Genomic DNA, 22,038 nt, shown 5'->3' with positions numbered 1-22,038 from the left:
AACTCTGATGTCTTATTGACAGCTTCAACACTAAGATAGAAGGCAAAGCCATGTTTCTTTCCACAGCATATCAAGAATACTTTAATAACCAGTAAGATTCTGATCAGCTTTAATCAAAGCACAGGGAGCTGTGTATTTAAGCAAGAATAACTTGTATTCAAATAATCATTACTGATGTCAAATTAACGTTCTGAGTCATTACCCTTGAAATGTCAGTGAGCAGAGCATGTCATTCACACATCCATGATCCACATCAGCACACAGCCTCAGAAGGACAACACAATCAGTGTTCACTTGTCAACATGAAGTCCTGTTTCTTTTTCAAGTAAAACATTCAGTAAACACTTCAGCATTTTCTTTGATTTGAAATTATGGTACAGCAGGATGGGATTTTATCCATGTGATATTGAAAAACACAACAATTTTTAAGGGTTTTTTTTAAACAAGCAACTGGATTCATAGAAGTCAGCTGAAATGAAACACACCAAAGACCTTCCCAGAAGCTACTGCCTTGCAGTTGCCTTTTTATGAACAGAAACTTCATTACATAGTGAAACCCTTAAATTTATCAATGTGGGATAGGCACCACATGTGATCAGAACAAATGAATTCTCACTCAACTTTCAAGAGAACTTTCTTTTGCTCTTACAGCCACAATCCAGATCCCAGATTATATCTATATATGAAACTTCAAGCTGGAACAAGGCAGTTCTTCACAAACCCCATCCATTTTTTGGAAGTATACTGAACAAAAGATTGCCTGTATCTTGCAATGTAAGAACAGTGCAACAAAATCTTTTATTGCTGACCAGGAAACAGTTTCACGTGATTAAAACAAACACTTGTGCCCTTGTTCAAAAACAGTCAGATAATTAAGAAGTATCAGACACTAATCATGTCCATACAGTTTAAGTCTGCTTCCTTGTGTACAAACACAAGAAAAACAAATCACTATTTTTCTGCAAAACTAAGCCTTATTCACTGTGAGACTTTTTTGAGTGAAATGAAGGCAATGGTTCTGGTACAGTGAATCACTTCTCATGAAGTTATCTTAGTAAGAAGAAGGTTCTGCAGGTATGTCTAAAAACTGTTAGCAAATATACACAAGGAGGCAGGATTGATGAGAAGCTACACACGTAACCTTAGATTTACAGCCTTACTACTGCAACTCTGCAAAATACAAAATGATTTTGTAGGAAAAATTTTTAAATAAAACATCTTTTACATGGTTGCAAGTGCATAGTTTACAAGTTCAGCCTTGTCTGCCTGTTGTCAGTTTTACAGCAAAGAGGGACAATGCTTTGACAGATGACAAATACAGGATAAGCCCTTTATCATGTTCCACTTTTATTGAACATTTTCTGCAAACGCAGATTACAACCTTGGTTCAGGTTGCACGCATCAACTTAAGCCATAATAAATCAGTGTTTCTGAAATCCAAATTCTAGTGGTAAGGGTTAGGTAGTGGTCAATTTCTGTAGTTAGAGAAATTACAACAGTGTAAGTGTCACTCATAAAAGCAGTATGGTGCAAGAGGCTCTTTGGTGCCAAAAAATTGTCAGTGATGCATTTATGGATGCTACTGAGTAAAAAGCAATCTAATTTACAACTCCTCCTCGCAGTGCTAGAGAAACATTAAAGGACACTGGAGACCCCCACACCTTGAGCAGTCTGCGAAGAAATATCACCATTACAGAAAAGCTGTATAAAAATCAATGACAAAAGACTTAAATCAGAAGGTATATCCTATCTTTCATCCTGAAATACAGGTCGGGTACGGCCCAGCTCTACAGCAGGCATATTAAATAATCAGATTTAAAGTGATCTACACATTGAGACCTGAAATATCACTGCCTTAATCTCACGCCCATTTATATGGGCATTTATGTGGCAATGTACTTGCATCATCTACATCTTCAGTAGCGCCTAAAGAACAAACTGCCTCCACACCAGCATGCACCCAGAACAGCCATATGGCAAACACCTAGGAGGATGTAGAAACCCCAGATTTCAAGTGAAGTCTAAGATATCCTAAAGGAACTCACAATTCATATCTCTACAGACTCGTGACTTTTTAAACCAGCTGAGTGTAACAAAAGCACAGACTTACTTGTGAGGTTTTCCCAAACTACAATGTATAGGCCGATCCTCGCGTAGATATACACATATGTACAAAATGTATAGAAAAACAAGAGTCCGGGAGGCAAAGATTCCTATCTTGAGTGGAAAGACACTACAGATACCATAAAGGAGAAAAGGAGATAAAGGGCCAACTCCGCCAGCACGAGCACTCGTGGTTCCACACTAACCTCAGTCATTATTGCATGCATTGGATGCCCAGAGTCACCTCTGGTGCAGCTGAGCCAACTGACTAAACTGCTCTTCCAGCACATCTCACTCTCAACCTGATCTAAAAGTCAAGGTACTACTTCACACATCAATAAAAGAGGAGGAAAGAAAACCCTCATGTGATTTGCTACAGCAACAAGTGTAGTTATTTGCACAACCTGGCTGGGTTTAACACAACTGCAAATCTCCATTTCAAAACAGACTACTCTACCTCGCAACACCTGCATGGCCAGAAACAGAGAAAATACACAGCTGCTCAGACACTCACTTAGAACTACCATCTCTAAAAACCAGAAGTTCTGTTTCTTTTTAAATGCAAGTTTGCTGCACTGAGCTACCACTGCAAATCCTACTCCTTCCCTTCCAACGGTGCCTGCCTCAGCATTCCAGATGACAGCTGAGGCATTTGCACCCTCTAGCTGTCACAGGGAGGACACATTACTTATATCTAACTTACATTCATTTTCAACTTCAAATTTATTGAGGCAGTTTATATCAATGTATCCATAAAATAATTCAGAAATAACCCAAGTATACCATTTAAACATCTTCATGATTTATCCATTTACACACTCAGTACACAAACAACCCAGCCTCTGTACAAGTTCATCACATGCAAACCATCCATAAAGACAAAAACTTTAATTAAAAATAAGTCACAACTCAGTGTACTGTTTCAACTGCATCTCCATTTACCAAATGGCACATTGAATATTCTCTAAAATAAGATGTTTTTAACAATCTTGTTAAAAAATTCTTGGGCAAAATATTTCTAGACTTAAAAAACATCAAGATTTTTCAAAACACTCAAGATACTATACAACTTATAATAACCTTGAAATAGGTTTACAAGGTTGTTAACCAAGGTATTTACATACCAAATAATGTAAAGCAAAAAATTTGTATTTCTAATGACAAAAAGGTGATGCATTAAAGATTTATGAAATTAAAATTAAGGCTCTTTGTTATAGTTCTTTATGTAACTTTACATAATAGCCAACTTTGGAAATGTCAGTCTTGCACATTCTTGTCAATCTACTGCATTTAAAGCAGTAGGGTATATTAAGTATTACTTTGAATAATTACATTGCTACTTCTATGTTTGAGCATGCTTTTGAAACACTGTAATTATGAAATATTTACAATGTGTAGCCTTCAAACTTTATGTAAAAGCCCAAGTATGACTGTCTGATTTGAATACAAACAACATACTTGTAAAAACACTTTTACTTTTCAAAATTAAATGTAAACTACTAGAGTTTTAACAAGCAAACCAGCTCTGAAAGTTTCAACATGTGCCTGAATGTGGACAGTAAAAGTTATGTGAAATTTCTCAGACAGTACTGTTTTTCATCTCAGACTGAACTGTTCATTGTATCAGCTGTTTTCTGTAAGCATGTAGAAAAATTAAATATTTTTTTAAAAAATTCTTCCAAGACCTACATATACTTTGAGCTATGTCCATAGGTTTCTTGAAAACTCAATACTGTCTTGCAGGTTGTAGTGATTGGTCCACAGTTTATTTCAGGATGTGTGTTCAACTAAAAGCAACTCCCTGTTTTTCAACGTCATTTCTCTTAAAAGCACAATGATATAAAACACTGAAGACAAAACCAAAAAAAAAAAAAGGAATGGTAACCTCAAAATCAAATTCATTAGCCATTTCTCCTACTATATCAAAATTTGTAGTCAGAATTGTCTTTATTGACTTTATTTTTAAGTTTTGTACACAAAGAAAAACATGTTCATATCCATCATGAACAAAAACTTAAAAAGGCAGAACTAGAAGACATTTGTGTCCTTCACCAAAGCAAAGCTGTGCTAAAGGTTCCAAACATTTCCATTTTTAAAATAAATATTTTCTTTTGTTTTTTCATTGTCTACATTCCAGTCTTCAGAATGTCACTGGAAACTGCAGCCTATCATGAAATACACACTTTTAAACAGAGTCCCAGCTCACTGTGTTTGGTAACTTGCCATACCATATCCAGCTTGGTTAGGTATTACAGGAGCACCTTGTCCCTGGGCAGGTTGAGCACCAAATCCACCCATCCAGGCAGCAGATGGAGATTGGCTTAAAAAGAAACAGGATGGTTAAAAACAGTGGGGAAAAGCAACTTGAAAAAAAAATATATAAAAACATACTTCCTACACAACTACGTGTATCAAAATAGAACAATTTCTTCTTTTTAATGAGTAATTCAGGTTAAGCTCTACAACATGTGATTCCTGAATATATCATGAGCTTTTGAAGAACAAAGGAGAAAAAAACCCCACAAACCTTGGGTACCAGTTGGATATGGCATCTGCCTCCCAAGGCATGAACACACACAGTTGGCTGGAACTCAACATCAGTGATGCAGAAATGCAAGAAATACCCAATACCTCATGGGCATGAACACCAGTGAGAGGTCTATCAGGGCTTAATATGTTTAACTGGCACCAGATAATGAAGAACTAGGCAAACAAGTTATTTCAAAATTATGTTAAAACAAAAGAGTTTTATTGAAAAACTCCATTCTTAAAAGCCCACCCAAATTCTGAAACTGCACAAGTTCAAGGGTCTGTGTTCCTTCTCTCCCTACAAGCAAATACCCAGGCTCCTGGCTCAGACTCACCACCTCAAGTCAGAACCCAGAACAGATTTAGATACCAGACAGAAACACCACCCAAAACTTTTCCAAACATTGGGTGGTTTCTGTGCCTCCATCACACAGAAAATGTGCCATCAGGTACAAGTCAGAGCACTCACCCCAGTATCTGCTCATGGCAAGCACTCAACATAAACTTTTAAGCACACAGGAATCCCCCTAAGTTTGAAACCTTGTGCAATCCTTGACCCAAATGAGCCTGAAACTTAAGCTACAGCATCCTTGGAATATTCTAAAAAAATTAAATATACTCACTCTACTCCAAAACCCTGTTGATTCCATGCTTGGCCATACATTCCATATGATGGTACTTGCCACCCATTAGCCATATATTGCCCATACTGCTGTGGGTTTCCATATACTTGGCTCCATTGTCCCCACTGACTGTAATCCACCTGCAGAAAGAATAATCCATTGTACTTCAGCTTCTAGAGATGGTTTATTTTGCATTTGTGCTGCTGAAGGCAAAGTTTTGGCTATATCACTCAGAGAGCTAAAACAAGCAATAATGAGATCTGAAAAATAAGATGTCACTATGACTTAATTAGATCCTTGTACTGAAAAATTTATTTGTGTGTGCTTGAAACCCCAAAGACTATTTGGTTGGACAGCCACCTAATCTGCAGTTAGCAAAACAGCAAGAATTAAAATTACCTCAAAGTTTCTCCCTATCTTGGATCATATCCAGAAGACAGTAACAGATATTCCATCAAAATCACTAGCCCAATTTGATGAACTGGAACATAACTGAGACAGAACATGGAATTTCATAAGAACTCCACCACAAAATTTAACCATTATAACTGGGAAGTCATTACAGGTATAAACACAATTGCTTTTGGAATAAAAGAAAAGGTTAGGTACAGTTACCTGTTGGAAGTTTTTAGTCATATCAGGGGATTCTTTACCCCAATAACATTTAACAACATGTCCTTCAATTGTGGTTCCATTAACTGAAACAATAGCATGTGCTGCACTTTCATGGGTTGAAAACCTATAAAATGTAAAAACAAACCAATGTTATGTTTTACAGAACTTCCACCTGATTACTTAAAAAACAGTGATTCCATACATACAGGAAATCCAGAGAAAAACATCTGCTTTCACAAACATTCATCTTCTCAGGTAAAAATGTTGGTGGCCCTTTTTACAAGTTCCAAATTATTTTATTAATATATGGTGACAGATTTTGTTGTATCAGGACAAGTTCAATCAAGTGAAATTACAGAGAAATGAAGTGTTACTACAAGCACAGACCCAGAGATTTTGTTTTCTCTGTCCATACCTGACAAATGAGTAACCTTTTTCTGGAAACACCCTTATTTCCATAATCTGTCCAAAGGGTGAAAAAGTCTGTCTCATAAGCTGATCTACAACATAAGATATTGTTGAATTAGTAACCATCCTGGTGTCCAAAAAATTTCAATAATAAAAAATAAGAGAACACTTCATACCTGTTAGCCCCGAGGCAATTCCTCCACAGTACACAGTACAATTTTTTGGACTTGACTGATTTACTACATCTTCAAATCTCAACTGTTTTGTATTATCTGTAAAGACAAAGGCTGCTTTTCAGCAGTGGGCTGACAGTAACCTAGACACTTACCTCATACACAAGCATGAATTTCACATTTAACAAATATATTATTAACAAACACATTCAATATTTTATTACTATGCTGATACAGCATACCAAAAAATCTAATCAAGATCTGGAAGGCAAGCTAATATGGGATTTAAATGACATGATTTTGGCTTATGTTTTATTCTCCCACTTTACAGTGAAAAGACAGCAAACACAACACAGCATGACATGAAGCTCTTACTTTCTTGTGTACTTTTAGGGGCTGGTGGTTTCCTTGTTGCCCAGTTAGTTCTGATCTGGCGGCCTCCCAACCACTGGCCTCCCATGTGTACAATAGCATTTTCTGCATCCTGCAAAGATTAAAACAGAGATTGTAGCACTTCCAAACAAAAATCATGTACAAATCTACTCCCAAGACTTGGTTATCAGTTAATTCCACTGACAAAACCAGTAACAGTACTAAGAAGAGTATGAAATTCTGAACAATCATAGTAAGCAGACAAACATCAATTAACATGAAGGGAACTGGTTACAGAGAAGGCCCTCAGAAGTCATTTGGTAAAAACTTCCTCCCACCCATTTTCTACACAGGATAAAAGCCAACTGCAATCATATATACATATATACATATATACTACCTAAATATATACTACCTGTATACATACATGTACACACACACATTTATACCATATACACACGTACTACACAAGCATCTGCATTAGATGTTCAAAAGCTGCCCAAAAAAGTGGGAAGGTCACACAGATGTCAGAACCAATCACTGAAATAAAATAATTATCACTAAATGCTTCTTTTGCTTCCTGGAGGTGTGCAACAGATGCTTTGTAAGTTCTCTACACGTTAAAGTCATTGCATGAACACACATGAGAATCCATGGCCCACTTTTTATCCTGAACATGAAACTGAAGACAATCTTTAGCTCCCAGTGTAAGCAGAAACATCTGACAAGCAAGGGTAAGTTTGCTAACAGCTGCAAGAAGCAATTTGTCTCCCAATTACTTTGGAAGAAGACAGGTAGAGCAAACAGTTAGTGCACATTTCAAATGCTTTTCCAAGGGCACAAAGCTTAAGGAAAAAAACTGCCAAGCACAAGGGACAAAGAAAATGTGGACAAGTTAAAGGTGAGCTGCTCCCAACTAGAATTCTCTTCTCAAACTCAGGACCTTGATTTTCTAGGTTTTAATTATATTGAGTACTCATTTTGAAAACACAGAAATACAAAAATGAAATTACAAAAGATGACCAATAAGAAAAAAAAAAAAAAAACTCAATCTAAATGATAAAACCAAATCCCCAGACAATGAAACACCCCAATTGATTCAAGCACCCTTGGTTCCTAAAACATGGTGAATACACAATGAACTGACTAGGAAAGGAAACACTCTCTGATCAATCTTGCTGCTATCCTGCTTGAGGATCACAGCTGAGACAAAAAGGAACAGAGCTCAGGCCATAACTGATCCAGTCCAATGCAGGAGTTCCATTTTCTCTGAACTGTGTTATGCATTAAGAGCTCAGCCTGGAAGTCTGGGAGCACATCCCACTTCCCCAAATCCAGCAGAATGATACATTCTGAAAAATGGGCCTTAAAGTACCAGCTCTGGACTGTCACACCACAACCCTACAGGTGCAGCTGCTGTGCAATGAACAGCAAACAGGACATGAAATTTAGAGTACTTTTTAGTAATGTGTTTAGAATTAATCCATTAATTTTGTAGGATGAATACTAATTTCAAACTGGAGTTTTTATGGCTCAGTCTAAAAAGAATTCAGTAACTTTAATTCCATGACTGTTACAGTTCCCCCCTGGTGACAGGAACCAAACAACTGTATGATAAGGGAAGAGGGGTTCTTGCCTTTTCAGCCATAAAACAGAACAAAGAAATTGCAACTGGAAAAACACACTAAATCAAGGCATTCAATTGCAGCATCTTATGGCATTGGCAAATCTGAGGAAAATAAAATTTTTTCTCTGATTAGGACAGCTCCAGAGATCTGACATTTAGGACTTCTGACCACACAGGCTTTATATGCCTAAAATCCTGAAACTGTGAGTTTTCCCTATGCAAAACATTTAAGGAGAATTATTCACAGTTTCCCCACATTGTCTTAAACATACATCCAGCTCCTGTACATGTAAATTTGCTTCCCTGGGTGAAGTCTAATAAACAGTGAATACATAAACAGGCAAAAACTAAAAATGGAAAACAGGAACTATTTTAAACCTGCATTGTGATTACTCACCAGTTTGTTATAAAAAGATACAAAACCATAGCCTTTTGACTTTCCAGTTGCCATATCTTTAACTACCCGTGCATCCCTGTGAAAAGAAGCACAGCTATATGAGGGTAGTATTGATAACCTGCAAAATAAAAACTAAAAGGAACCACACACACTGTATTGTGAGCATAATTTTTTCTTATAAATTCAGTTAGCCCTAAAACTACAGTCATTCCTGAACTCTCCCTATTGCTTCTTTACCTGTTAGAAAAAAGCAGTAGGACAAAAAAAATAACATGTAATAAACATGCAACCTATGCACATAACCTATACTGGCTATAACTAGAATGTTCAAATTTGAAGTATAAGAGAAACAAAGTTTCCTTTTCTAATATTCTATTGGCTAGGGTCCTCTAAGGTTTACTGTTCTATAAATTACTGTAACAATTCTATCTAATTTACCATGCATTTTCTAAATAGTTAAATGTCTTCTGCCTAGTGATACAAAATATATGAAATATTAAAAAAATCGAAAAAGAGGAAAAAATAGGAATTAAAAGGCATACATGGCCTGTTAACAGATTTCTTTATTTTTCTTGGTCAATTCTCTACCATCATTTTGGAGTTTGGGTAGCTGTAAATTTTGAAAAATTGACATTTTCAGAAATTTAAGAAAGGAGAATAAAACTAACAACAATGCTAAGCACACCAGTACGAAAACAACAAATTTACACAGAAATTTTAGTGAGTAAGTTAAAATGATTGGAAATATAGAACTGCACTGAATAATAGAATGTTAAAATGTAAATACTAAAATATGTATATATAAATAATGTATAATAAGAATAAATAGAAATGAGAAAAAATCTACAACTGAGTTCCAGTGTGCACAGTTCCTTGCAGTTAGCCTTCAAGATCCTGTCCATTCTTATGAGCAATTCTGCAAAATAACCAGAATGCTATTACTTTTAATTGTGACTTGGACTTTAGAAAAACTGCAGGTCTCAGGTATAAATATAGATTGAGAAACAGAAACCTGAATTATTCTTTTTAAATTGATTTTTAAAACAGTACTACTTACCACATTAAGAGACAAAAAGCAAAGTAAACAAAACAGCAGAGGTAAGAAATAAGATTTATGATTCATTTAAAAATATGCGTACAGAACAAGAGAAAAATAAGAATTTTGTTCTTAGAAATATATTCCTGTAAAGTAGTACAAAAACCTTCATGTGCAACTTTGATTTTTACAAACTGATAAAAGATTAACAGACTTTTTTTGTAGCAGTACTCTTTAGGACATTTATACTTTAGCACTCTCAAGGATTTTGCAATGTTAAATATGTTCAATTAGAACACCAGGTGATTTAGGATCACCTGAATTGTCCAAGAGAAGTTTAAAGAAACATTCTCTTAACTGGCAGAAATGTGCACATATTGTAAAGCCACCATTCTTTCATTTAAGGTATTATAATTGTAATTCATCCCATTATCATCCAAAACACCAGATTTCATTCTCATAAATATTAGCTTTTTCAAAACATTCCCAAGTTATTAACCAGCTGCTTTATAGAATTAAATTTCAATTGCCCAGTTTTCCACACTGCCTAAGAAATGCAGCAAAAATGCACATAAAACACACCCAGGATACAATATATATAGTATGTCAAGTCACTACTCTGTACACATTCTCAACAGCAAAAAATCACACTTAGAGCAGTAATTAAATTTTAATAAAAGGTTGAAGGACATTAGCATATAAATTAGGTTAAAAGCACATTGCTTTCAGCAAACTAGAGCACAATTACATTACTGCATTTACATTGTGAAACACACTGAGATACAACCCCTCTTTACTGCCCACCCACCCACCACAAGGAAATGAACAGCAGAAAAATTATCTCAAAAGATAAGAAATAACATTTCAGCTTAGTAACACATTTTCACTATCACATTTTCTGACTGATAATGGAAATGTTTATGATGATACTTACGATATTTTACCAAAAGGAGCAAATGCTGACTTGATGTCTTCTGTTGTTATTTCTGGACTTAAATCCCCAACGAACACATGGAAGTGATCTGCAAATAAATAATTTACTAATCAAATATTTAACTGCTATCTGAAGTTTCAACTCCTGAGAAAGTGATGCTCTGCACACACTCTGGGAACCAGGGACGCTCAGGATTCCATGTGAAGAGCAGCAGCAATTTAATCTGTCCACTCCGCTTTCCCCAGTTGTAAAGCAGAAACAGAAGAATTAGTTTGCAAAATTCTATCAAACACTAGATGGGAAGGAGAGAAGTTATGTTTAAATGCATTTATGATAAATTATTACCACTCTGTGAAGTATTTGTGCACAAGGGATACTGTGGCATTACAGTACTTACTGGATGTATCTTTTTTCTGGCTACTTGGTGTTGTTGCCCAGTTTACTTTGACCTCCTGAAAACAAGTATAAAATTTAGTATAAATTCACACAATTCTTAGATTTTATAAGTTTATTCAAGGGTGGGTTACAACTGTCAACATTTACAAATCATCATTTAATATAAAACACCATCATAAATAGAAGATCACAAATAATACATTTCCTAAACAAGACTTACTTTTTTATATCAATAGTTTAAAAATATTATTCTATCAATATTTAATCTTGGTAAAATATCTTCAACAGTTTTATTAATATTTTCACACAAATCTATATTCTTTAAATCTAAGATTACCATGTGAGCAACTTACCTTTCCCAAAATTTTTCTCCCATTCATAGCAGCTAATGCAGCAGCTGCATCTCTGTGTTCATAAAATTCCACAAAGCAATAAGGGTCATTGCTTGTATGCTGCAAAACAGAAAATCCAACAGAAGAGTTGACCCTTCTGCTATCGGGTTGCTGAGAAGAAAATCCAGGAAAATATATTACTTACAGCTAGAAACTTTCAGAATGATTTCATCAGATTTATGAAATAGCCTTTGACATTACACTTAAATGCAAGAATTCTAAGACGGATTTTTTTATTCAAGGTCTAGCAGTTTGTGAAGGATAGCTTGCTTTGAATGAGGACTGAAGTTTACTGAACTAATAACTGATCAGAAAAGTGATCTGCAAACTGGATGGAAAGGGGGGGGGGGGGAAAGGGAAAGAATGGAGAGAAGAAAAATCTGCTCCATGCATATACTCAAAGCTAGAGAAGTTCAGTCCCCAGACACATTTTCACCAATTTTCTCTTGCCCTACTTAAGAAGTCTTTCCTTTTATTTGACTGAAAACCACCAGCAGGCAGCAACCTGGAACCTGCTCTGTCAGTCTCAAGTGAAACGTGCCATAGCAAATGTCTGGGAAATAAGCTTTTAAAAGAACTCAAAATAGTTTGACTGAGGGAAAAGGACACTAATCAATTGACTGTTAACTCTGTTAACCTTGAGTACAACCTGTTTTTGTAGGATGGCCTAACAAATCACCTTTAAAAATACTCACTGGCAGAGGCCACTGAAGTAATAAATGTAGCTGAGTATAAAGTGCAAAGAACAGAAGAGTTTTCTGAAAAGCTGATCAAGTGGAAAGGATGTTGAGAATGCCAACTTGAACACTGGATTTGATCTACCTCCAGGATGTAATGAGTACAAAAACTCTAACCAAACATTTCCATTAACTATGCAGCATGTGCACGGACCAAAATGATAAAATATAATTCTAGAAACACCAATATTACCCTAAACAAGTTATTTCTCACATGGAAAGGGAAGGGTCTAGCAGAGAGGAACTGCTCTGGCATCAGTATTCCCACTATCAACCTCCCCATACAGGTAGAACACAGCTGTAACACAAGCTAAGAGAAGCCTTTTCCAGCATTCCTATTTGACTTCTGACAACCCATACACATTAACACTGCTGAACAATTCCATTCCTTCTCCCTAAAAATGGATTGTAGAGCTTAAACGCAGTCCTGTCTACTTGTGAAGCTGTGAAGATGCAACAGTTGAATGGATCACAAGGCCTTCGTACACCTAAAATGGTCTGGGAGCCTGAAGTCATCCTCCTGCACACTGTCACTACCTGGGGACTGGAACTGATGCACCACGAACAGATGAGAGAAATGCACCTGAGATCATAAAAAAGTTTCACTCACAAAGTTCTCTACAAGCACACTCACCTCAGATGCCCCAAAAAAGAAAGCCTTAACTCACCCCTCCTCCCACACTACTTTGGGAAAGCCATTTAAGGCTTCTTTAGGAAATTTGGTGCAGTTTATGCTTCAGCTGAAGTGCAGGCTTACTTTGAGATTGTAGGGAGGTCTTCTTTAGCCCTGAGAACTTGTCTGAATCTCTTTTGCAGACACTCAGATCTTTAGATGCTCAAACTATCTACAAATATTGTGCCAGCAGCCTGAGTATCACATACCCCCAAAAGAAACACCTGAAATTTTCAACACTTGATGTGTTCATGTCACATACTCTACAAAAGAAGAATGACTTAATGCATCTTGCTAAAATGGAAAAATCACAGGTTTTTAGAAGGTGATGGTGGCACTAACAATGTAAGAACCACCTAACCATGACACAGTCCCCAGGACAGGTTAACCACACACTGTAGAAGGGTCTTGTGACAGTCTAGAATCCAATCTGCACTTCTGTGATTGCTCACTGGCAGCTGCTGAGGTCAGCCCAGTGCAGTCACCTGTGTGGCACTGAAACAGCTGCCAGCAGTTTCTGTTTATCTACTTGTTCATGAAGATGTCTCACTCATGGAAAGATTTAAAACCACAAAGCCTCAACCAAGGTAAAAATGTTGGAATTTCTCACCTGATCCTCAAGAAACCAAAGTGCTGCTAACAGCTCTCACCCAGCCAAAGGTGGGAGCAGCAGCACCTTATGCCTGTAGAGCACATGACAATCAAAAGTGTTTCTTCAGAGAAGAACTAACAACTGTCATCTGTCAGCCTTCTGCTATTTTTCCCCAATAAACTTAAAGCAAATCCAGCAGAGAAAAGTGTCACATGGGAAATTAGTAGTCCAGACAAAGATGAGAGTGATTAAAGAAGCAGCAAGTTGATGATAAGCTAAAAACAAAGAAACAAACAAGCTGTGTGACACATTGAAAGGAGAAGAAGCCCACAGGGGAGTTTCTGGTAGCATTCCTAAAGAAGCCTGGTCACAAGATTTGCCTTTTAATACTTTCATTAACAACCCTGACAACAAACTAATGTAACTGTCCTCCAGAAATCTGTAATTGCAAGTTAGTAAGAAGCATAAGATGTAGTAAAAAGTATGAAGAGTTTACAGAAACCAGAGATGAAGGACCAAAGCTTAAACTTGGCTGAACTCAGATTAGTCCCTGCCTGCTCAAAGCCTACCAGTTACAAATGTAGAAGGAAGGAAAAATACCAGGGAGAGAGAAGTTTTGTAGGATGTGTCAAAAAGCTCACAGAAATGGCTGCCAACCATAAAGGTACCAGAGTATTTACAATGGAGATAAGAAAACATTAATACTTACCAACACTCTGTGCAAGACTTTATCTGGAATACTATGGAAATTTTGTCACTTTGTTTCAAGGAAAAATTAATTTAAGAACAGACAGGTGCAGACAAGAACTATTTTTACTAGTGCAGACAAGAGGTATTTGAACTAGTGCAGAAAAAGCTGAGGAAGTGTCAAACTTATTTTGAAGGACTTCTTACTTTTCATCCATAGCAAAGAACCATTTATTCAAGAGGGACAAGAATTACTGAGGCTCATGTTCAAATAAAGTGAAAAATGTACAGAATAGGCATGAATTACACTTGAAATAACAAGGTTTCTGATCATCAGAACAATGTGATTCTGCAAAGGGGTAACAATCTTTTAAATAAAGTGGAATCTCATCAGCAGCTGATAAAAGGAAAAGATTCCCATGTCAGGGCTACAGGCAAAAGCACAGGATTGCACACAGCAGCTCTCTCCTGCAGAGTTATCCCAGAGCCAAACACAACCAACCCAAAGAAACCCCCTGCCAGTAATGTCAAAAGAAGCCCTGAACTCCATTTGTTTTGGATAGCTTAGGATAAAGTTACATTACATTTGCTACCCCCCAGATGTGGAAGGCCTTACCTCTGTTATCATTTTACAGCTTTTGCATGGTCCAATCTGGCTGAATAACTGAAGTATGAGAACCTCAGTCACATCTCTGGACAGGTTTCCTACATAGCTACACAAGGAAACAAAAAACCAAGATTTTAAACCAGAAATTATCTTTTAAAATGTAATTATGGTTTTAAAAACTTAAACAACTATAAAGAATCTCTCTTTAAAACATTTCAGGTATCTTAAAGACAATATTTAGTAATTACTTCATCGTTTTAATGCAGTACTCATGTGGTTTCTGAATTATAACATTGGCTAACTGAGAAGTGAAGCTCAGTGCAGACAACACTGGACACCCAGCCCTGGTGCCAATCATTTCCTTGGCACTGAGATGTCAAAAGCACAAACAACATTGCTCAAGAAAGCTGTGCAGAACAAGCAACCAACTGGGCAATGATATTTTAAGTTTCACTTCCCACTGAGTATCTCATCAAGAATACTTCTGAATTTGGGTACAAACACACATCTCACTGCCATGAGCTCAGGAGCAGCTCCTGGACAAATTGTGCTGCCTTGCAAACAACCAACTCAACTTTTCTGTTCTCCTGAGCATTTGGAAAGGCAGCCCACTCACCAACAGACAAGGCAATTTATGCAGCATTCTGCCATAGGAATGCACTGTGCAGCTCCCACCTTTGTAATAATCCCCAAAATTCTGGCAGTGTTATTTTAATATCTCCCAGACTTCTTTATTTTTGTTAGTTTGTAAATCTTGAGAAATAATTCCAAGTTTTGAAATACTTATCAAGTTTAGATAAAAGTGCTAGATCTACCAAGTTACAGTAATGGCTGAGAAATTCTTCAATGCAAAACTAAATTCTTTTTAACAATGTGACTAATTTGTAATCAAATTGTAAACAAAGTGATCAGCTGAGAGAAAGGCTTGTCACAGTAACAGATGTCACAAGCCATCAGCAGAGGGACATTCATCACCTTCACAAACAAGGCTGTCAAGGCATAAAGAATTCAAGTGCAACCAGTAAGATGAGCAGAACCTTCTGTGATTTAGAAGTTGAAAGAATTTACATTTTACTCATTTCACTCTGGTCAGTTACAGAACGTCATAAAACTGCAAACTCAAGTCAGCCTGACCTTAATACAGTGAACATAAACGTGAGCAAGCCTTTCTTAGTGCTCACAGACAAATGTATTGAGTTAACTAAAGGTGTGCTCTGAAAGGCAACCCTTGAAATTTTTCAAAGGCAAATTGTGTTTGACAGCTGGACTTTCATCCGGATCAGCAACATCCAAACTGACACTGTTTGTTTCCATCAGAACACACAACGTTATCAACACATGTTTGTTTGTGTTCTTCTTTCAGCAGCTATGGGGCAACTCTGCACTTTCTCTGCAGGACTTCAAAGCTACAAGACCCAGAGTGAACTTTCTGAAGCACCACCTGAATAGAGAACATCCACTAAAATCCTTCAGGTACTCATTATTTTCTTATTAAATATGTATGAATTAACACAAGCCACTGACAGAAGTCAGGACTGTTATGAAGCTTTTCAGTAGAGAAGTTAAAAACTGCAGAACTCTAAGAGCCCTTACAGGACAAACTGTCCATCTCACTGACTTCTCAGTTCTATCCTGAAAATTTAGTAGTTAAACATTTATCCATACTTTCTTTCTGAAATATTAACTAAATTTTTGTTAATCATTCACCAAGAATAAATTGTAAATCACTAATAGCTTTCAGTGGAAATATTAACCTTTGAAGATACTACTAAAATCAGATGGGAAAAGTATATCCCAGTAGGAATTCCAACAAAAAGGGTCAGTTTATTGCTAGTTCTGGTTCCCTCTGTATGCTGCAGTATTCATTAATGCTGAGCCTCAGAGCACACTGATACAGAAACACTGATAGAAATTAACACATTATTTCTACTGCAAATCAGATACAGTAAGGAATACAATTAACATTAACAAGAAAAAAAACAAGTATCATCCTCTTCTGCATAATACTAACATGTATTCGGAAAACACAAGTCTGAAAATCAAGCTGGAGAATTCCTCTTGGTCTGACAAAAATTTAAAACAGAAAAAACACCAGGGAAAGCCATTCCTGAGTCATCTATTCAACTAAGGTAAGGAAAGTTACACTAACTGCTGGAATATTTAAGATATACTAAGTGGTTTTTTGATACCACCATGCCTTCAGCAAGATAGTTGTGAGAATGCTGCACCATAAACCTCAGCTATGAAACAAGCTGCCTTTTCACAAAAATCAGGACCACCCTGACTGCTAGATTCTGATGGGATGTGAAATCCTACTGGTCCATGAATTCCCTAAATGTATCTGACAAACACTGCCTTGGTGCACAGTATCACCATTAGTCAGAGGCATTCCCACCCTTCCCAAGCTGCTGAAACTCAAAGTTCAGGAATGCACCCACTGAGAATGCTGCACAGTGAAGGTTCATGCAGCAAGGACAACACCAGAGAGACCCAAATCTCTCAAATGAAATGGAAAACATGGAAATGCAAATCTCTACAAATTTGAAACAATATGCTAAAAAGTAAGACTTGATGGTTACTTGGTGTCTTTAAGCAGACTGCAGTAACATCACCTCCTCCAGTACAGTTAGAGATGACTTTAATAAAAACATACAAGCAAACACCTTCAGTGGCAATGCCTGAGTACTACAGAACTAAGAAATCAATATATTCACCACATCAGGAGCAGACACCTCACCTTCCTGGAAACACAAAACTTGGCTGAGCTGATGTTTATCACCCACCACACATGGCCAGCCTGTGCTCAGCTTTCCCCTTCCCAGCTCCATTTACACGTGAGGTAACCCAACAGCAGCTTCTATTCTACTTCATGAAATCAGAATTATCACACACACACCTCAAGAAAGGAGAAGACTCCTAACATGTATTGTACTGTATTCCAACCTTTCTGGACTGATACATTCTAGAGGATGTATTATGCAAACTTTTAAAAAGTTATGAAACCCAGCAAGGCAGAAGCACTAAACTCTTACAGGTGGTCTTGGATGATGTGACAGGGCAGCAAAAGTTGTGCCTTTAGCACACAGACCACAGTGTTTGCTCCCTTCTGCAAGCCTGAAGCACCTAAACACCAATTAATGAGCAGCTACAAAAAACCCCAACAACCCAGACAGACAGATGTCCTGACACACATTTTTATCTATTACACTCCTGAATGCTGCTGACAACACAAATAACAAACTACTTGAAATTCAGAGGTGTTGTAGAACTATCTAAGGAGCACAGAGACATGTGTCAGTCCATAATGAGTTTTGGAACTCAACTCTTTGGCTTGAGCAGCAAAACTCTCTTTTTGAAGGCAAACAGGTTTGTATTGCATGCTAGACAGGGAGGTAAGAAAGGGAGATTTACAGCCACTACTTTGAGGTACACAAAACTCCTTTACACCCTTTTCTTGAGGATAGTAAATCTGATTTCTCACTCACACAGGCAACAGGCAAGAAATGGCAGTTTGCATATTTAAAAGAGGAAATTATGATAAGCAATAAGGTAATTGATGTGCTCAAGAGCCCGTGGAAATTCTAGCAACTCTGCCTAGTGCTTGTGAGCTACTGGAAATAAAATGATGCCAAGAATAATCCACTATGCAGCCTCCTCCAGGAGACAACATTCCTGTGCAGAGCTGAACTGAAGGGAAGTTCAGGAGAAGGGAATCTGGGTGAAGCTTTACTCCTGCACCTTATCCACATTCCAGAGCTGGAATACAGCAGGGCAAGGCTGCTGAGAGAGCAGCTGTGGGCATGCAGTGACTTCAGAGCAGTCCCTGAACACCTACAAATCACACAAAACATTTCTAAAAACTTTAACAAGAATGTACAACTTTGCAACTTCACTGATTGCCTGTGAGAACTGATAACATTAGCGGCACATCAGGTTCCTGATAGTTTAGTTTTCACTTTAAAGTAAAAGCAGGACTTTGATGCAGCCTGTGAAATCTAACAGTACTCACAGAGAACAGAGCTTTCAAGTGTTCTATTAAAACAAAAAAAATCAGAAGCTCACAGCTCATTTTAGGACCAGTTAAAAAATGACATGTGACAAATCATGTAGAAGGGCCCCCATTCCTGGAAAGTTTTATGGCAGAAAGTATCTAAGGTTATTCTTCACATTTCTATAAAGTTAAGAAACAAAAATGCAAACAGTGTCAGCATTCTATATTAAGCCTCAGAAAATATTCTGAATTCTTAGAGGTTTATGACAGACCTATCATGACTGGAATAAACATTACAGCCCTGTAAGTACTGCAAATTGGAACAATCCTTATTCTGAGCTGGTTAAGATGGGCATAAATGTTGAGTGAATAGTGGTAAGGTATGTTTTGCTTTTTATAAGTAAAAAAATCGGCTTGCAACTGTTAAATAAGAAAATTCCTTCCTAATTTACAGATTTTGGATTTCATTTATTCCTTCAGGAGTGAAAAATTAAGACATTCATAAAGTTCTGCTTACACTATCAAGCAAGTGCTTTTGCACATGGTGAAATAGCCACTGAAACAATTTGTCTTCACTTTCTCCCTCCTCCCCCTCCCCAAATAATGAAAACTTAGAAGTTCAACTAACAATATTTTTATTTGTTCTTCTTGGGGGACAGTGAGTTTTATTTATGAGATCACAACTGTTCTATATGAAAAGCAGTGCTCAGGACAATAATCTTTAAAACACACCTTGCTATTCTACATTCAAAGATATTTCAGATAAAAAGTAGGGACAAGAAGGTAAAATGAAAAAAATGCTGCAGCAAAATTTTTGTTTTCCAAGCAAAAAGCCTACAGATAATTACAGGAAAGTAACTTTGTGATTGTGGTTACTACAGAACTACTAGGAAATTAATGTGCATGTTGTTTATTAGTTTAACAAATGAAACAGTCACACGTGTGCAATAAACCATTTGGGGCAGCTGTAGATGCTAGTTCAGACATCTCAGCACAAATTTATTTTTTTCTTGTTTAACTAAGAGGTTAAGTCAGGTCCTTGATGGATGTGATCCTGGGAAGGACCCATGGCCAATGTGGTACCTAAACTTGTTAGCACTTAAAACTTAGTGGGACCATAGCAGTTCTTAAAAAGAAAGAAACAGAGCCAATAATGAAGAAAGGAGCCTTGAAAATAAAACTGAATAAAACACTGTGTGACTCTGCTCTTTTCCCTCCTCCTATTCCAAAACAACACTTCAACCTAGGTCTGCTCTGAGGGCCAGGCAAACTCAGATCATTTGGGTAATCAACACAAAAAGCATTTCAGATCTGCTTACTCAAACTATGCACCTCAGGGAGGAAGGACTAAGTACTTATACTACACTATAAACGAGTTTAAAGAACTTTTGCAGACCTAGAAAGGAGAAAAAAACAAATTGCCTTGCTAAGCCTTAAATGCCAAGTCATCATTTTGGTAGTGAGAACAGAATTATGATACATTTTACTCTGTTTCAGTAGTTTCTTTAGAGTGGCCTTCAGTCCAGACTATCTCGGGGAGTTTTTCTGAAGGCTACTGTCCTGAAAGCTAAATAGACAAAGATTTCATTTGCACAGTGCTGAGCTGTGTTTTGTCATCTGGGCAGCCCGAGCATGAGCCTGCCTTTCTTCCAGGGACAGCCCGAACGCTGCACGGCTCCCAGAGCCCCGGACACCCTCCGGCAGCTGCTCTGCACATCTGGGAACTGCTTAAAATCAGCAGCAGCACAAAATCCCCGCTCTGCAGTGCCCAACCACAAGTGCGAGCCTCCCTCCTTTAAGCCAACAGGACAAAGAAAATTCACCAAAACCACATCTGCAAAGCCGAAAAGAACCCAAGCAACCCCAAAACGCTCAAATTTGTATTTTCAAACAGAAAACGGATGACATCCACCGAGTGACTAAAGAGCGGGGAGAGCCTCGGCGAGCACAGTTATTTCTCTCTGCTGGGCCCGATACCCGGTTATTGAAGCACAGCGTGACACGCTGGAGGGAAGCGCGATCCCTCCCGCTTTGCCCATCCCACCCACCGCCGGCACAGCACAAAGAACTTTCCCAGCGCCGGCACCGCCGGGCAGGGGGGCCCGAGGGTGCCTGCGCCCCCCGGGGAAGGCTTGGGACCCCCGCCTGCAGGTCCAGCCCCGCGGGGACGGGCCCCGGAGGCTCCGGGCACGGACCCCGTTACACGCCGCCTCCAGCCGCGCCTCGCCCGCGTTTTCCTTGGATCGCTGCGGCGCCGGCTCCGTGCGGGCCGCGCTCCGCTCCCGCTCCCCCTGCCCGGAGCCCGCTGCCGGCCCTGCCGCACACGCTCCGTCCCGCTCGGCCCCTCCGCTCCCCCGGCACCCCCGCTCGGCCCCGGCCCCGCTCCCCGGGAGCGCACCCCTGCCCCCGCCCCGCTCCGCCCCGGGCCCGCCGTCCACCCCGCCGCCCCCTCCCCACTCACAGGGTCCTGGGCTGCCCGTCGTCTTCCATGATGGTGGGCGAGCGCCGCTCTCCGCAGCCGCGCCCGGGGGCAGCGCCGGAGGGGCTCGGCGGCGCACGGAGGCGAAGGGAAGGTGAGGAGGGTGCGGGCGGCCCCGGCTCCCCCCGCTCCGCGTCGCCCCCGCGCCAGGTCCCGCGGCCGCAGATCCCGAGCGGGAGAGGGAAGCGGCACCACAAAATGGCGGCCGCCACCAGACGCTCAGGAAGCCGCGCTCTGCGCAGGCGCCGCCCCGCGCGCTCCCGGACCCGCTTCTCCTTCCAGGCCCCGCGGGGCGCGATGGGAATCGTAGGCACGGTCGGGCACGGCGTGGCGGAGCCCCGAAGGCTACTGGGAGTTGTAGTTCGCCTGGCCGCGCATAGAGCGGCGCGACGCAGAGAGAGAACTACAGCTCCCGGCATGCCCGGCGGCAGAGGCGCCGCGGGGGCGCGCCCGGGCCGCCGCGATTGGGCGCCGGCAGCCCGGGAAGATTCGCTTCGTCCCGATCCCGGTCCGGGTCCCGGTCCCGGTCCCGGCCCTCATCCCAGCCCCAGCCTCGGGCGCACCAAGCGGGACGGGGATGCCAAGGCTGTGCCGGAGCGCGGTGTCACCGCGTGCGGGGGACAAACGCCGCGCCTCGCGGTGCCCCGAGGCTCATCCCGGCCATTCC

The 22,038-nt window shown here is 39.4% G+C and overlaps 1 protein-coding gene across 5 annotated transcripts; it reads right to left on the bottom strand.

The window, feature by feature from the left end:
* Positions 1 to 779: 779 nt before the first annotated feature.
* Positions 780 to 21,584, bottom strand: TIAL1 (TIA1 cytotoxic granule associated RNA binding protein like 1). Of its 5 annotated transcripts, none has more exons than XM_059476676.1 (12): positions 21,354 to 21,584; positions 14,911 to 15,007; positions 11,567 to 11,716; positions 11,215 to 11,269; positions 10,818 to 10,905; positions 8,848 to 8,923; positions 6,827 to 6,935; positions 6,455 to 6,550; positions 6,286 to 6,370; positions 5,871 to 5,994; positions 5,256 to 5,395; positions 780 to 4,423 (listed from the first exon to the last, which is right to left on the bottom strand). In XM_059476676.1, exons 1-12 carry the CDS (start codon positions 21,380 to 21,382, stop codon positions 4,306 to 4,308), a joined length of 1,167 nt encoding a protein of 388 aa, XP_059332659.1. In that variant the 5' UTR covers positions 21,383 to 21,584; the 3' UTR covers positions 780 to 4,305. The 5 variants fall into 5 exon arrangements, with proteins under 5 accessions (XP_059332659.1, XP_059332660.1, XP_059332662.1 ...); XM_059476677.1 differs by having other exon boundaries at positions 2,808 to 4,423; positions 11,567 to 11,665; positions 21,354 to 21,560; XM_059476678.1 differs by lacking the exons at positions 780 to 4,423; positions 5,256 to 5,395 and adding an exon at positions 5,453 to 5,747 and having other exon boundaries at positions 21,354 to 21,569.
* Positions 21,585 to 22,038: the final 454 nt, after the last annotated feature.

Source organism: Ammospiza nelsoni, chromosome 8, assembly GCF_027579445.1.
Source record: "Ammospiza nelsoni isolate bAmmNel1 chromosome 8, bAmmNel1.pri, whole genome shotgun sequence".
Classification (NCBI taxonomy): Eukaryota; Metazoa; Chordata; class Aves; order Passeriformes; family Passerellidae; genus Ammospiza; species Ammospiza nelsoni.
This window is presented reverse-complemented; position numbering and strand designations above follow the sequence as displayed.

Bases quoted from the DNA above. Each gene is read 5' to 3' on its own strand.
- TIAL1 (XM_059476676.1), bottom strand. From the start codon at position 21,382: ATGGAAGACGACGGGCAGCCCAGGACCCT. The intron at 6,936-8,847 runs GTGAGTAATCAC...TAATCTTTGCAG, and splicing joins TATCTTTTTATAACAAACTG to GATGCAGAAAATGCTATTGT. The intron at 6,371-6,454 runs GTATGAAGTGTT...CTTATGTTGTAG, and splicing joins AATTGCCTCGGGGCTAACAG to ATCAGCTTATGAGACAGACT.